A 12,808-nucleotide genomic window follows, 5' to 3' on the forward strand; every position below is an offset into this window, starting at 1 on the left:
AACCAGACGTTCAGAGTGAAGATTGCTTGTTTGTTTTATATGCATGTCACGCCTGCAGCAGGGGAGGTGTCAGACACAGGCTGCTTCAGAAACATCCTCTTTTTTTAAAGATATGTTTTGCTTATATTAGGACAGCTGAAGAGAGACAGGAAATGTTTGGGGGAGACAGTGGGGAACGACATGCAGCAAAGAGACGCTGCTGGTCTCGAAACCACGGTTGCTGCGGTGAGGGCTACATAACCACCAGCCTATGCTCCAGAAATAACTTTTCTTAACATTTCCGCTCTGTCACCTTTTACACGGCTAGTAGCTTACATTTCGTTATTCAGTGTTGTTCAGCCCAGTAAGAGTAGTTTACATAAGCACATTTTATTATCGTTCATATCTGGATAAGATGCAGTGATGGTTTGATAAGAAGGTCACAACTGTGATAAGAAATGTAAGGGTTTTGAAATCCAGATGAGTCACTCCAGTTCATAGATTGCTTCTTCAATCTGTGGAATATCAATATCATCATAAAGCTCCTCTTCTTTCTAAAACGAGAAAAGAAAACGATGTTTAATCGTTTGCTCTCAAGTAATCCAGGAAGATGTGATATATTTCCAAATTTAAAGTTCAGATATTCTGCAAAATCCACTTCACCATGTTTGTTCAAATACTAATATATGTCCCTATTCTGTCTACAAACTCCGAATTATGAGAAAAGTCCATCCTCTCCGTCTTTTGTCTGCTCCACTTTTCAGAAAATGTGTGCTCAAACAGGCCGTTTGGAGATTTTCCCTCTGTGACATCACAAAGGGCAGTAGCCCCTCCCCTAGGTGGGTGACACTCCCACAGCTAGGTGTTTGTTCTGCCCTCTGAGTCGGCCTTCTCACCGTAAATAATAGGACATGGAGCCAGAAAGCCAGAGCCACCAAGACCTTCCAGAGAGGGGTGTGGCCAGACACAGCTCATTTACATATTTAAAGGTACAGACACAGAAACAGCCTGTTCTGAGCAGGGCTGAAATAGAGGGGTTTATAGACATGATCAAATACAGGATCAGAGTGGATTTAGAACAAGAAACTTCACACACATGTTTTAAGCTCTGAGACTTATTCAAACTTGATGAAAAGGAGGAGAATATGTGACCTTTAAAAGTACTTTGTGGGGGAAAATGGGTGTTACCTTACCTTGAACATGTGTCTGGATGTTGCTGTAAAAAAAAAAAAGGAGTGTTTGGTTAGTGTATTTTGTCATATATATGTGTTCATATGTATTAAGATAAATCATGTCACAGGATTCTTTAGACTGATATCTTTAAAAAATAAATAGTTATATATGTGGTTATAGTTAGAAATATGGTGAGCAATACAGTGAATGTTTGAGCAGGAAAGAAAATAGATTGGGATAAATAATATTTAACATTATTATCAGGATATTTCTTAGATTCTCAAGTTACATTTAAGACTTTTTAAGACCTTTTAAGACCACTTAAAAGGAAATTTAAGGCCAAACATGACAAAACAGGCAAGCATCGGAAGTATAATAAACAAGCTAACAAATTTGAACATATAACAGTACAGGTCTATTAGCATAGCTATGCATAATCAAACGTACCACCAACACACAGCCCCATGTAAATCTTATGGAAACACAATTTTCTGTAAAAGGTGGACAACTTAACACTTCCGTGCAGTCTAATCTGAAATAATCATGTTGTGGTTGTGGAATTTTGTTGTTTTTCTGTTTTACATTTTTATTTATTTATATATGTTTTAATCGTCCTGCTTTATTCCTGCATTTCATTTAACTTAATTTTTATTTTTATTTGCCAGGTCTGTTTTTGTTTTTTTCTGTTTGTTTTTTTTGTCTTGCATTGATAGTGTTTCCCTTGTTGGGTATTGTTCTATATCATTTATAAAAAAAACGCACCACCAGCGCCCCGACGACCCTATTTTCAAGTCATCCAAGGCTTCTAGCAGCAAACTGTTCAAATGTGCAAAACGCATGTGCTGATACCGATGTGTCTGTTATAGGCTCATTTTAGCTCATAGGACCAAACATTGTTCAGTATGTTGGATCCTTGTTCTCCTTGCAGGCTGCTGCCTTAAATTAAGTGTAAATTTCCTTTCTTGGTTAGTGGAGCCGCAGTATCACTCACCTCTGGAGTAAAGGTTGGCGAATGTGGTCACCATGAGCAACAGAAGCAGCAGAATCCAGCGAATGATGCTCCAGATGTGATGACCAGAGGCTGCAGCTGGATGAAAGACATGTCAATCAGCTTTGGCTACTGATTGTTCAGATTAAAAATGACTGTTATTTAAACATCTGACTTGTGGCTATCACAAAATTTAAAAAAAACTGAATCAGAGGCATTGATAGGATTTCTGGGCCAAATATAAAGATGTGACTTTTGGCCCCTCCTCAACAGCCTCAGCCTCACCCTGCATTATTGCAATAACCACACCTCCATTACACAAATTAAACCCATTAAGAGCTTTTAAATAAGGCTGACAAAAGTTACTCTACATCTTTTTAAGAGGATACAATCCATTTTACTTTAATGTTCAATGGTATTTATAGTAACACCAAAATAAACAGTCTGATCCATATATGTATATACATTAATACGTGTAGAGTGACAGATTCACAATACCAACAAAAAAGCATCAAACAATATACTGGAGAACAGGAAACATAATGCAGCTGTTTCATTTTGTGCAAAGAGATCGAAGCAGTGCATACAGTCAATGGTTTTCCTTCATTGTATTGAACTAGCTCTTATTAAATATTTAATAAATAACCACAAAATAGTTCATCAGATATGAACTCTTTCATTAGAAAAAATATCCCATCTTTAATAGTTGAACATATTTACAGTAGAGACCATGTCAGAGAACTATGAGGGCCAAAAAACAAAAAACTAAATAATCGTTCATTGATAGTAATTGAGGTCAAATGTTCAATTAATCGTGATATTTATTTGAGGTCATATCGCCCAGCCCTAACCATCAGTATGAACTAATCCAGCCGAACAGCAGGAGCAGCTTGAGTGTCTTGCCCAAGGATTCCTCGGACATGTGTGGCTGCAGGAGCTGGGGATTGAACCTCTGACCTTCAGGTTGAGAGACGACTGCGTCAGAGAATCAGTGGCTGGTAATGAGGTTGATGTGTCTTTAAATGTCAAAACAATAATCCATCTCACAATGATAACATTTGAGTCTTCTTTTGTACTTACAGTGGTGAAGGTAGCCCTCAGCCACCTTGATGATGGTGTTATTTTTGCCCAGCAAACCACACCAGTACACTCCCTCTCCATGGCTGGGCACCAGCACTGACACGGTGAAAGAGGCCAAGCCTTGAGTAACCTCCAGTTTGCCTCCATCCAAGACGTGGGCGCTCTCGCCAAAGGTGAAGCCGGTGCAACAGTCAGCCGAGCTCTGCCTGCACCAAACCCTCTGCAGGCTCTCGTTCTTTAACTCATAGGGACATGTCAGCTTCTGCCTATACACTTCTTCACAGGCACCTGCACAAAGTCATGTAGAGTGAGTTAAAAAAAAAAAAAAACACACACAGCTGTAAATGAATTTGAGCTTGTATATTTCTTTTCTAGTCTTCTGACTACTCAAAGCACTTTTACACACCTGCACGCTCACACACTGATGGCAGAGGCTGCTATGAAAAGTGATTATCATAAGTAACTAATCCCATTCTTACATCACTCGTATGCTGCCCATGAAGCAGCGGGAGCAATTTGAGGTTAAATGTCTTGCCCAAGGACCAAGCAGGGCGCTAACACCGGCGTACACACTATAGCTTGGTCACAAATCTGGCTAGCACCCGGTTCAACCCCCTCATGTATGTCTGCTTATAATTGAAGGAAAAAAAGGAGAGAACTTCATGAAAATCCACTATTCATAGCACCCCAAATTCTGGCGCCGTCTCTGTCAAAGACACATTGGATATGTAGCTGTACCGACTCTACCAACTGAGCCACAGCCGCCCCTGTCACTTCCACTTTAACAAAGGTGTATCATTTCCTAATGTTCAGGATTTAATCCCTTTTTCACTGATATAAATATTAGTGTGTATTAGCCTACTCAGGCTCACAACACAGAGAAACCTCATCGAGGCTAACCCATGTGTGTCAGATTCTCATGGCCGTAACAGATTGTGATTTTAATAAAGAAATAATTTAAGAGGAAAATATTACTCTCAAGTAGATATTTGGTTGATCAGGGTACATGTTTATCTCTCATAATTCACCAAAATGCTTTGTTTCAAAATCAGAACAGGCAACTGTTAACCCTTTAAAATCGTTGTTTTTAAAATTGTAATTATGTATTATTATTTAAAAAACATGATTTTTTTTACTTACCTACAGCAAAAAGGAGAATCAATATGAGCGCATGCATAATCCAAGCCTTGTAAGTCGTAAGCTTCAAGTCAGAGACGTAAAAGAGGAAGCGAGGCTGCTATTTCTTGGAGGTAGAGCTTCAGGAAATATAAACACAGATAAGTCTGCAGTTAATCTTGATACTCAGAGGGCTATACGATCAGTTTTACATAAGCAAGTACCTCTTTGACTCACATGTTGTGTTATATGTAGTCATCATTATTTTGTCAGAGAAAAAGTCTACAAACTTATTCACGAGAAGTTAAAAAAGAAAGGTGTAATGCACAAAGACTTGCAACACTATGGCTGCCAATTATTATCTTTATTTTACACACTGTATTAACCCTTGATGGAAATTCTGATTTAACACTGTGTTATTGAGAGACATGCTTCTTACACACAAAGGCCTGAAATACACACATGTACAAACAGGAGCTGTGGACGTGCATTAGTGGAGAGATGTCAGAGTGAGGCTGCTACACAAGGAGTACACCAGAGCTGTTGGGGGTTCAGTACCTTGCTCAAGGGCACCTCAGCATTGCTCAGGAAGTGACCTGGAACCTCTCCAGCTACCAGACCCACTTTCATTTTTTGGTCCGCACCAGAGCTTGAGCTGGCAAACCTCCGGTTCCCAACCAGAGTCCCTACAGACTGAGCTACTGCAGCTCTTTATTTGTTAAATGCATTTAACAACATGGGATCAAAACATTTTGTTTTGTTAATGCATATAGTAAATAAATAAGTGTATCTAAAAATACAATTACTGCATTTACTGTGATACCAATCACTGGGTGATTGAAGAACTAAAAGTCCTTGGAAGGACTCTAAACATATCTCCCGGGTTAAGATTAAGAAAAAAAAAGAGAAATACCAATTACTGGTTATTTGAAGATTGTTAGGAAAGAGGCAATTAACTGAATATTTGAGATTAATAAAAGTGTGTCCTGGTTACAGTAAACCAAACCGACTCCCTTAATAAAATCTGGAATATCAGGAGGTAATAAAAATGCCAAGGAATGTCGAATGATGATGAGTTGTTTGTTTTAGTGATTTTTAAATGTTCTATTTTAATATTTCTTTTTTTCCCCTCTGTCATGATGTTTTGGATGTCTTGTGTGAAGCACTTTGAATTGCCTTGTTGTTGAAATGTACTATATAAATAAACTTGCCTTGCTTATCTTTGGGAGCCAAGTCTTTCTGCTTCATATCACTTGAAAAGTTGTGATTTTATTGTCTGTTTGGTTCACTTTGTGGTTCAAGATTGCTATGAGGAACACTTAATGAGTTTATGTCTGTCCACAATGAAAGTATTCATACATATATTCAACTCGCTGAAATGTGACTCGATTTTGACATTTACGAGAAAAGCTTTAACAAAAATTAAAACATTTTGGGTGCTGATAGCCTGGCGGTTATGACACGACCCCCATAAGGAGGCAATGGTCGGTAAGGCCTCATACCGCTCAGTACAGAAAATGTGTTTGGGGTCCCTTGCTTGTAGACATTACTGAGGAGTCAGTGGTAGATTTGGTGAGGAGATTTGCTGCGGTACCAACTGTGAGGAAGATGTGTGAAGGAAATCATGAAGTCATAGAAAGCATGACAGCTCAAAGAGGAAGAAACAGATATCATGAGGCCGAAATGAAAATTACTCAGTTGAGGGAAAAGCAGTGAGATAAGATGAGGAGGAGAACTGAAAGACAGAAGAAACAATAATATCAAGACTATGACACAAGATTAAACACTATTTAGAATAGATGTGATTTTGGTCAATCACACCTACACATTCACACACTGATGGTAGAGGCTGCTGTGTAAAGTGACCATCAGAAGTAACTAATCCCATTCATCCACATTCACATGTCAAAGAACTCATTGGACATGTGGCTGCCGGAGCTGGGGATCCAAACCCCTGACTCGTCAATTTCAGATTGACTATCGACTCTATTGAGCCACAGCTGCCTCAGGGTATAGTTCCCGAACTACAGTCCATACCAGTTGGTGAAAGTAATGCACCACAATGTTGTTTGCCAACTGCCAGAAATCACCAAGAAGTATTGAGCGCTCACAGAGGCAGGACGAGACTAAACATGGAGGGGATTCTCGCTGGGAACAAGAAAAAGAAGTCATGACCTTTTTACTTAAAAGAATATGAAATATATTTGTACATTACATGTTTACATTTTACAAGGTAGACAAAGATAAAACATGAATACATTGGTTATCATTTATTCACTTGTTTATTTTTATTTTAATATTTTGTAAATTAATCACGTAAAACTGGCTCCCTTCTAAATACTCCAGTACAGTAGGTGGCGGTATACACCTTTCAATTTGGAATTGCAAGCAATCCAAAGAAAAAAGAGAAGAAGAAGAAGTATCGACCGCTCTGATTGGCTCCTCTATCAGCCAATCAGAGACACTCTTGTACCCAGGTCCCTGTGCTTCCATGTGTGTAGCGCCTGCCTGCTAGCCAGCGTTGACCTGAAGAACAATCATGGTAAGTTGAGAAATGATTGAATTTATAATTTGAATGTTATTCTACTTAGCGACAGCTTTAACGCCACTGAGAAGGTGTATTAGTAACCATGGTAACGGTACCGTGAGATAGAACGTAACAGATAACGCGGCGGCATGTCTGATGTTAGCATCACAGTGTTGCTCAAGCTGGGCACAGTAATGGTCTTTTATGTACTGTAAAGTTTCCTAAGCTCATAACACATTAAAATATATGTTAGCTTTTATTCTCCCGTGTGGTTTAATGAGGAAAACAAACACAGGAAGTGGCACCAAGTGAAAAAACAAGAACTGGCTTTTAAAGTCTGGTTAATCAGAGAAATCCCCTGACATGTAAAACGTGGTTAGATAATAAAACGAGACAGCTGTATTCGACATTAACCATGCACTGTAAATATTAAGGTATGAACTCATGTCCGAACAGCCCTTTGGTTAAAATGGGTTTAAACTTTAGTGCTTAATGGATACAAGGCCAGGCGAGTTGATTTATGAAGCACATTTTCTACATTTCAATTCAAAGTGCTTTAATTGGCATATTTAAAAAAGAGAACAGTAGGAATATTCAGAGCATTACGTCTCACTTGGCAAAAATACTAAATACATAATGTGACTATATGCCACAAAATACATTTACCACACCTGATAAAACCTACAGTCTGGACTGAAATGAGTATGCAGCGCAGTAATCGTTTATTCTAGATTATCTTGTTGTCATGACCGTGGGAAGACAAAATCAGAATTCAGACTTGACTAAAGCTTTGTCCGCCTACCAGTGTTATCGTTTCTCTGAAGTCACTGACTGAGAGGAAAACGTAGATCTTGAGATTGTTTTTGTAAGGTTCTTGATGAAATGTTGTTAAAGCTTCGTCGGGAGGTGAGACTGAGACGAGAGTACCTGTACAGGAAGGCACAAGAGGACAGGCTCCGGACCATTGAGGAGAAGAAACAGAAGCTGAAGGGCGCACTTGATGGTGGGATAACATAAAGCATTAGTTCCCATTTTTCTTGATGTGTACTTGATGTTATTATAAGCAAACAGTGTAAACAAATTATTGATTAACAAAATGTTTTTAAAATCTCTCTGCAGAAAATCGTCTTCTACCAACCGAGGTACGCAAAGACGCTCTGCAGCTCCAGTCCCTGCTGGAGTATGACGACGAAGGGGCAGAAGGCAAGTATATTATAACATCATGTCATATACCTGATCATACCTGATACTCACAGTTCATTTAGATTTCATCCAACTGTGTATATTCATCTCCTCTACAGGGGTCAGCTCACACATGGACGATGAGTACAAGTGGGCTGGAGTTGAAGACCCTAAAGTCATGGTCACCACGTCCAGGGACCCGAGCTCCAGACTCAAAATGTTTGCCAAGGTCAGGTCGCTTCCTCTGCGGTGGAATGAAAGCACCTTTAATGGAAATGATCACCTCGTGATGTGTCGGGCCCTAGCCCTTCATCAGACATCTGAGACGATGAAAGTTCATGTCTGATGAAGGGCTAGGGCCCCCAAACATCACATGAGGTGATTGTTTTCATTAAATGTTCATTGGAGCAGCTTCTGGTGTGTGAACTAAGGTCCCGTATTCACCTAGCGTTTTTTGGCTGAGCGCCAGTGTCTTTCTGTCAATGAGCAGAGAGCATTTGCAGCAGCAGGCCGCTCGCAGAAACAAGCAAAACACCCAGGAAGGGGCTGTGTGATATTCCCTGGAGTGTTGCCGCCCACAGATCGTGTCTTGTACTCGCAACCGTCTTTGCCCCGTGTCCGATCGGGAGAAAATAAACGATTTAAAATGTATAACATGCAGTAAAAAGTAACAGAGCTGTGTTGGTCATAAATCGGCCGTTGTCAACAAGCTGTGGTCATAGAGACAGGGGGGACGTGCAGCACTTTTCTCCTCTGTACACACATGCTTCATGCAAACACTCCCAAGCGCACAGCCAGCGCTTTTTTTCTGCCCGGGAAAAAAAACCGCTGGGTGAACACGGGGCCTTCGTCTTCTTTCTGTCTGTGGATATTTTTTGTCAAGCACTCAATGATTTCAGATGTGCGTTCTGTTTGATCTTATTGGAATGAATGGACCTGACGTTGATGAGCGTACATTTAATTAAGCTGCTTGTATGATTAGTTGGCACAGAGGGAATGATGTGAATTTAGTCACTACATCTTCTGTTGTAAAAGCAACTTTTTTCTAAATCACACTGAGCTTAAATCTCAATGTTTTACAGCCAGTCAGCACTGCATGCCTGAGGAGAAGTGTGCATCCTTTAACGTCTTGATTTCTACTACAGTAAACATTTGATAATGAAAAGCTGACTCGGTGTCTGACTTTTCTATCTAAGTTTGCACTGACTACATAGAATACTGAGATGAGTGCATAGATTAAAGTGCAGCGTATGAATCTCCTTACAGGAGGTGAAGCTGATGTTCCCTGGAGCTCAGCGTATGAACAGAGGAAACCACGAGATCGCTGCTCTTGTGGGAGCCTGCAAAGCCAACAACGTCACAGACCTCGTCATCGTTCATGAAACAAGAGGACAGCCAGGTACGCCTCTTTACTTCATCGTTTTCACACATGCACTGCTGAAAATGTCTCGAGGGTTTCAGGAGGACTGCCTCTGAAATCCTCCTGATCTGGTTGTTCACACACGGACGGGAGGGGGGGTAAGGTGGACCCCTGAGGAAACGACATGACGTAAAAAGGACAAAAAAAAAAGTGGCTCTTTAACCAGGTAAAAGTCTCATTGAGATTAAGAATCTCTTTTACAAGAGCGTCCTGGATAAACAGAAAAGCATGAGTCGTGTGCAGACATTCTATGTTTGTGCACCATTCGCAATTAAGGAATGTAATCACCCCCTCCCACTCACTAGAGGTGAATTCTCCTGATTTATAAACTGCTGCGTTCTTATCATCAGCTCACTCTGACTTCAAGTTACAATGAAAGTGTGAACAAGGCTTTTGTTTTGGAGCAGGAAGTCATAAGCAGTAACCACAAGAACTAAGCACTGTGAAAGCTTCAGTCGTGTCCTAGTTACTGTATATAAAAAAGAAAAGACTCATTCTAAGTAGTATATAAAGGGCCATGAACGTGAGAGATCAGTGAAGAAAATCTGGTGCTCAGTAGATTCAATCAATCAAGGGATGATTTGATGAGACGGCCTCTGCAGGAGAAAAAATGACATTTTAGGGGAAATACTTAAAAATATAGTTGTAAACCCTCAAACCTGCTTGATCTTTTCCTATTCTTTAAATATGCATTTTATTTCTACAATGCGTAACGCAGACGCTATAATCCAAAGAGATGAACATCAGAGAGTAAGAACAACACAATCATCAATCACAATCAGTGTAGGTGTTCATGTAGAGCCGGGACTTTTTTTAAAGCTGCAAAGGGACTCTGCAGATTAAATGGAGATAGGCATCGTTTCACCAACGGGGGGCGACAGAGGAGAAGAGTCTAGCTAGAGACTTAGGACCCCTGTTGTGAAGTTTGGATCAGACCAGTGGGCGGGGGGGAGTGTAGACCTGGATGAGAGAGTTCAGGGAAAGAGAAGCCGTTTTTGACGCTGATTTGTAATCAAGCAGCAGAGTTTAAAATCTGATGCGAGCAGCTCGTATATTTGAATCACTTTTTTTAGTTGGCTGTAGGCATAGACATTTAAGCACTTCATGAGATTGAAAGAGCCTTCAAGGAACATTCAAACTTTTTTCACAAACTGGAAGATTTAATTATTTGATCTTTACTTTAATAACCTGGAATTTGAAAAGCTTTTCTGTAAATAAATCCCTAAAACTTTACCTTTTTTTTTATAAATCTCACTTCTGTGTTTGACGGGCAGTAAAAGGACAATCAGAAAGTATTGTGATTTTAAACAGAGTCAGTCCTTCCTGTAATGAGAGACAGTAGAATGAATCTGCACATGAAGTGTCTGATCTTTTTCTCGTATATTTTACAGATGGCCTTGTGGTGTGCCACCTGCCATTTGGACCCACAGCTTATTTCACACTCTACAACGTGGTGATGAGGCACGATGTTCCAGACATAGGCACGATGTCGGAGGCCTACCCTCATCTAATTTTTCACAACTTCACCTCACGACTCGGCAAGAGGGTGAGTGAAGCGCTGAAGACACGACACTGATATTCTCTTTCACCGCTTGTTTGCGCTACAACTAATTAATTCTGCTTGTACAGGTATCGAATATCCTCAAGTATCTCTTTCCAGTGCCGAAGGAGGACAGCCGGCGTGTAATCACATTCGCCAACCAAGAAGACTTCATCACTTTCAGGTCAGTGTGAGAGGACTCTCCTGATGCAGATGACTTACAGATATTTGTGCTTTGGACATAAATAATGTTTATTTATTTTGTTTGTTTTAATCACAGGCATCATACCTACAAAAAAACAGACCACAAGAACGTTGAGCTGACAGAAGTAGGACCCAGGTTTGAGATGAAATGTAAGTACTGATCAGTTGAAGGCTGGTACACACCGAACAGACAACAAAGAACGAGCTGAGACGTCCTGTTGAGTCCGCCGCTGTCGGCCCAAAAAGTCTAGTAGCTAGCAGTCTGCACATGTGCGAGTGGCAAAGAAACTGGAGGATATACAAATAACAGGCTTTCTGTACTCGTTCATCATTTTTTCTGATGAATGCCTTTGTAGTTGCCTCGGCTTGAGTAAATGTCCAAAGGCTCTGGCAGTACACGAGAAGAGACTTCTGTGTGCCATCGATTCTACATGTTGAATCAGGCAAAAAAAAAAAGCCTCCGACTAGCCCCTTGCAGATCGGACACAGCTGTTTCCTCCACACAGAGCAGAGCTACCGACTCTCACTAAACGTTTTCACATAATGCACTGCTGAAAATATCTAGACCATTTCAGGACGACTGCTCTGGATATTCTCCTGAATATCTATTCAAGGGGTCTGGCAGGAGAAACTCCAGGTGACGTCTGAGTGAAAAACTAGGCCGTTTGCTCCTCCTGGAAATATCAGGAGTTTTTCAGGAGTTTTCAGCAAGTTTGAAAGCTGACAGCCCCGACCCCCCCATGCTTAGCCTGGTGTGTTCCCAGTTCAAGAGATATTTGCCTTCAGCCACCACGTTGAGTTTGACTCGCTGCTTCCCAACATTATGACTCCTCACGGCGGTGCTTATTACATGAATGAGGGTTACATAAAAAGAAATGTAGAGGTAGAAACTGACAATGAATTGCAGTGCATGAATACAATAATACTGAACTGTATCTATAAAGAGGTAACAATTCATGAATAAGGCAGAACAATAACCGACTTAAAATAATGTTTTTGGTTTTAAGGCAACAGTTATTTTCTGTAGAAAATGTTGGGTCTAATTTCTCTGTTGTGCACTGCTTCTAAATGTTGATGTGTAAGACGTTTTGCATCTGTTCTTCCTTCTCTCTTAGTGTATATGATCAAACTCGGCACCCTGGAGAACGAGAGCACCGCAGATGTCGAGTGGCGTCACCATGCATATACACACACGGCGAAGAAAAGGAGGTTCCTCAGCGTGCAATAGGGAACTAATAAGGCAAAAGAAAACTGTTTACCCCTACTCTAAAACTACGCTAATGTTTTACAGAAGTATTTTGATAAAGTGTCTTCTAAAAGGACTGTGGTGTTTTGGTGGGATAGCTATTTTATAAACAAAACAGGCAATTTTTTTTTTTTTTTTTTATTGTTTTGAGTCCCATTTACAGAAAACTGTGTTTTGAGACTTGTTTTGACAAACCCATTCATTCAAAACATGTTCTATTACAGTGATTGTGTTATTTTGTAATAAATTGTGTTTCCAATCACCTGCGTTTGTTCCTGTACTTCCTGTTTATAAAAGGAGAAAAACATCAAAGATCATACTTCTTCATGTATCTTAGATGTATTAATGATGTA

General features: G+C 40.2%; 2 protein-coding genes across 2 annotated transcripts; one reads left to right on the forward strand and one right to left on the reverse strand.

Moving 5' to 3' along the window:
- Positions 1 to 16: 16 nt before the first annotated feature.
- si:ch211-102c2.4 (uncharacterized protein LOC568178 homolog) lies at positions 17 to 4,627 on the reverse strand. Its single transcript, XM_065963045.1, has 5 exons — positions 4,361 to 4,627; positions 3,221 to 3,508; positions 2,144 to 2,239; positions 1,173 to 1,195; positions 17 to 533 (listed from the first exon to the last, which is right to left on the reverse strand). The coding sequence occupies exons 1-5, from the start codon at positions 4,395 to 4,397 to the stop codon at positions 465 to 467; spliced, it is 513 nt and encodes a 170-aa protein (XP_065819117.1). The 5' UTR covers positions 4,398 to 4,627; the 3' UTR covers positions 17 to 464.
- A 2,122-nt stretch (positions 4,628 to 6,749) lies between these two features.
- On the forward strand, positions 6,750 to 12,717 carry imp4 (IMP U3 small nucleolar ribonucleoprotein 4). The gene is made up of 9 exons (XM_020648119.3): positions 6,750 to 6,878; positions 7,758 to 7,866; positions 7,983 to 8,066; positions 8,165 to 8,274; positions 9,312 to 9,444; positions 10,857 to 11,011; positions 11,095 to 11,189; positions 11,286 to 11,359; positions 12,325 to 12,717. The coding sequence occupies exons 1-9, from the start codon at positions 6,876 to 6,878 to the stop codon at positions 12,435 to 12,437; spliced, it is 876 nt and encodes a 291-aa protein (XP_020503775.1). The 5' UTR covers positions 6,750 to 6,875; the 3' UTR covers positions 12,438 to 12,717.
- The last annotated feature ends 91 nt before the right edge of the window (positions 12,718 to 12,808 follow it).

The sequence above is a fragment of the Labrus bergylta genome, chromosome 2 (genome assembly GCF_963930695.1).
Source record: "Labrus bergylta chromosome 2, fLabBer1.1, whole genome shotgun sequence".
Classification (NCBI taxonomy): Eukaryota; Metazoa; Chordata; class Actinopteri; order Labriformes; family Labridae; genus Labrus; species Labrus bergylta.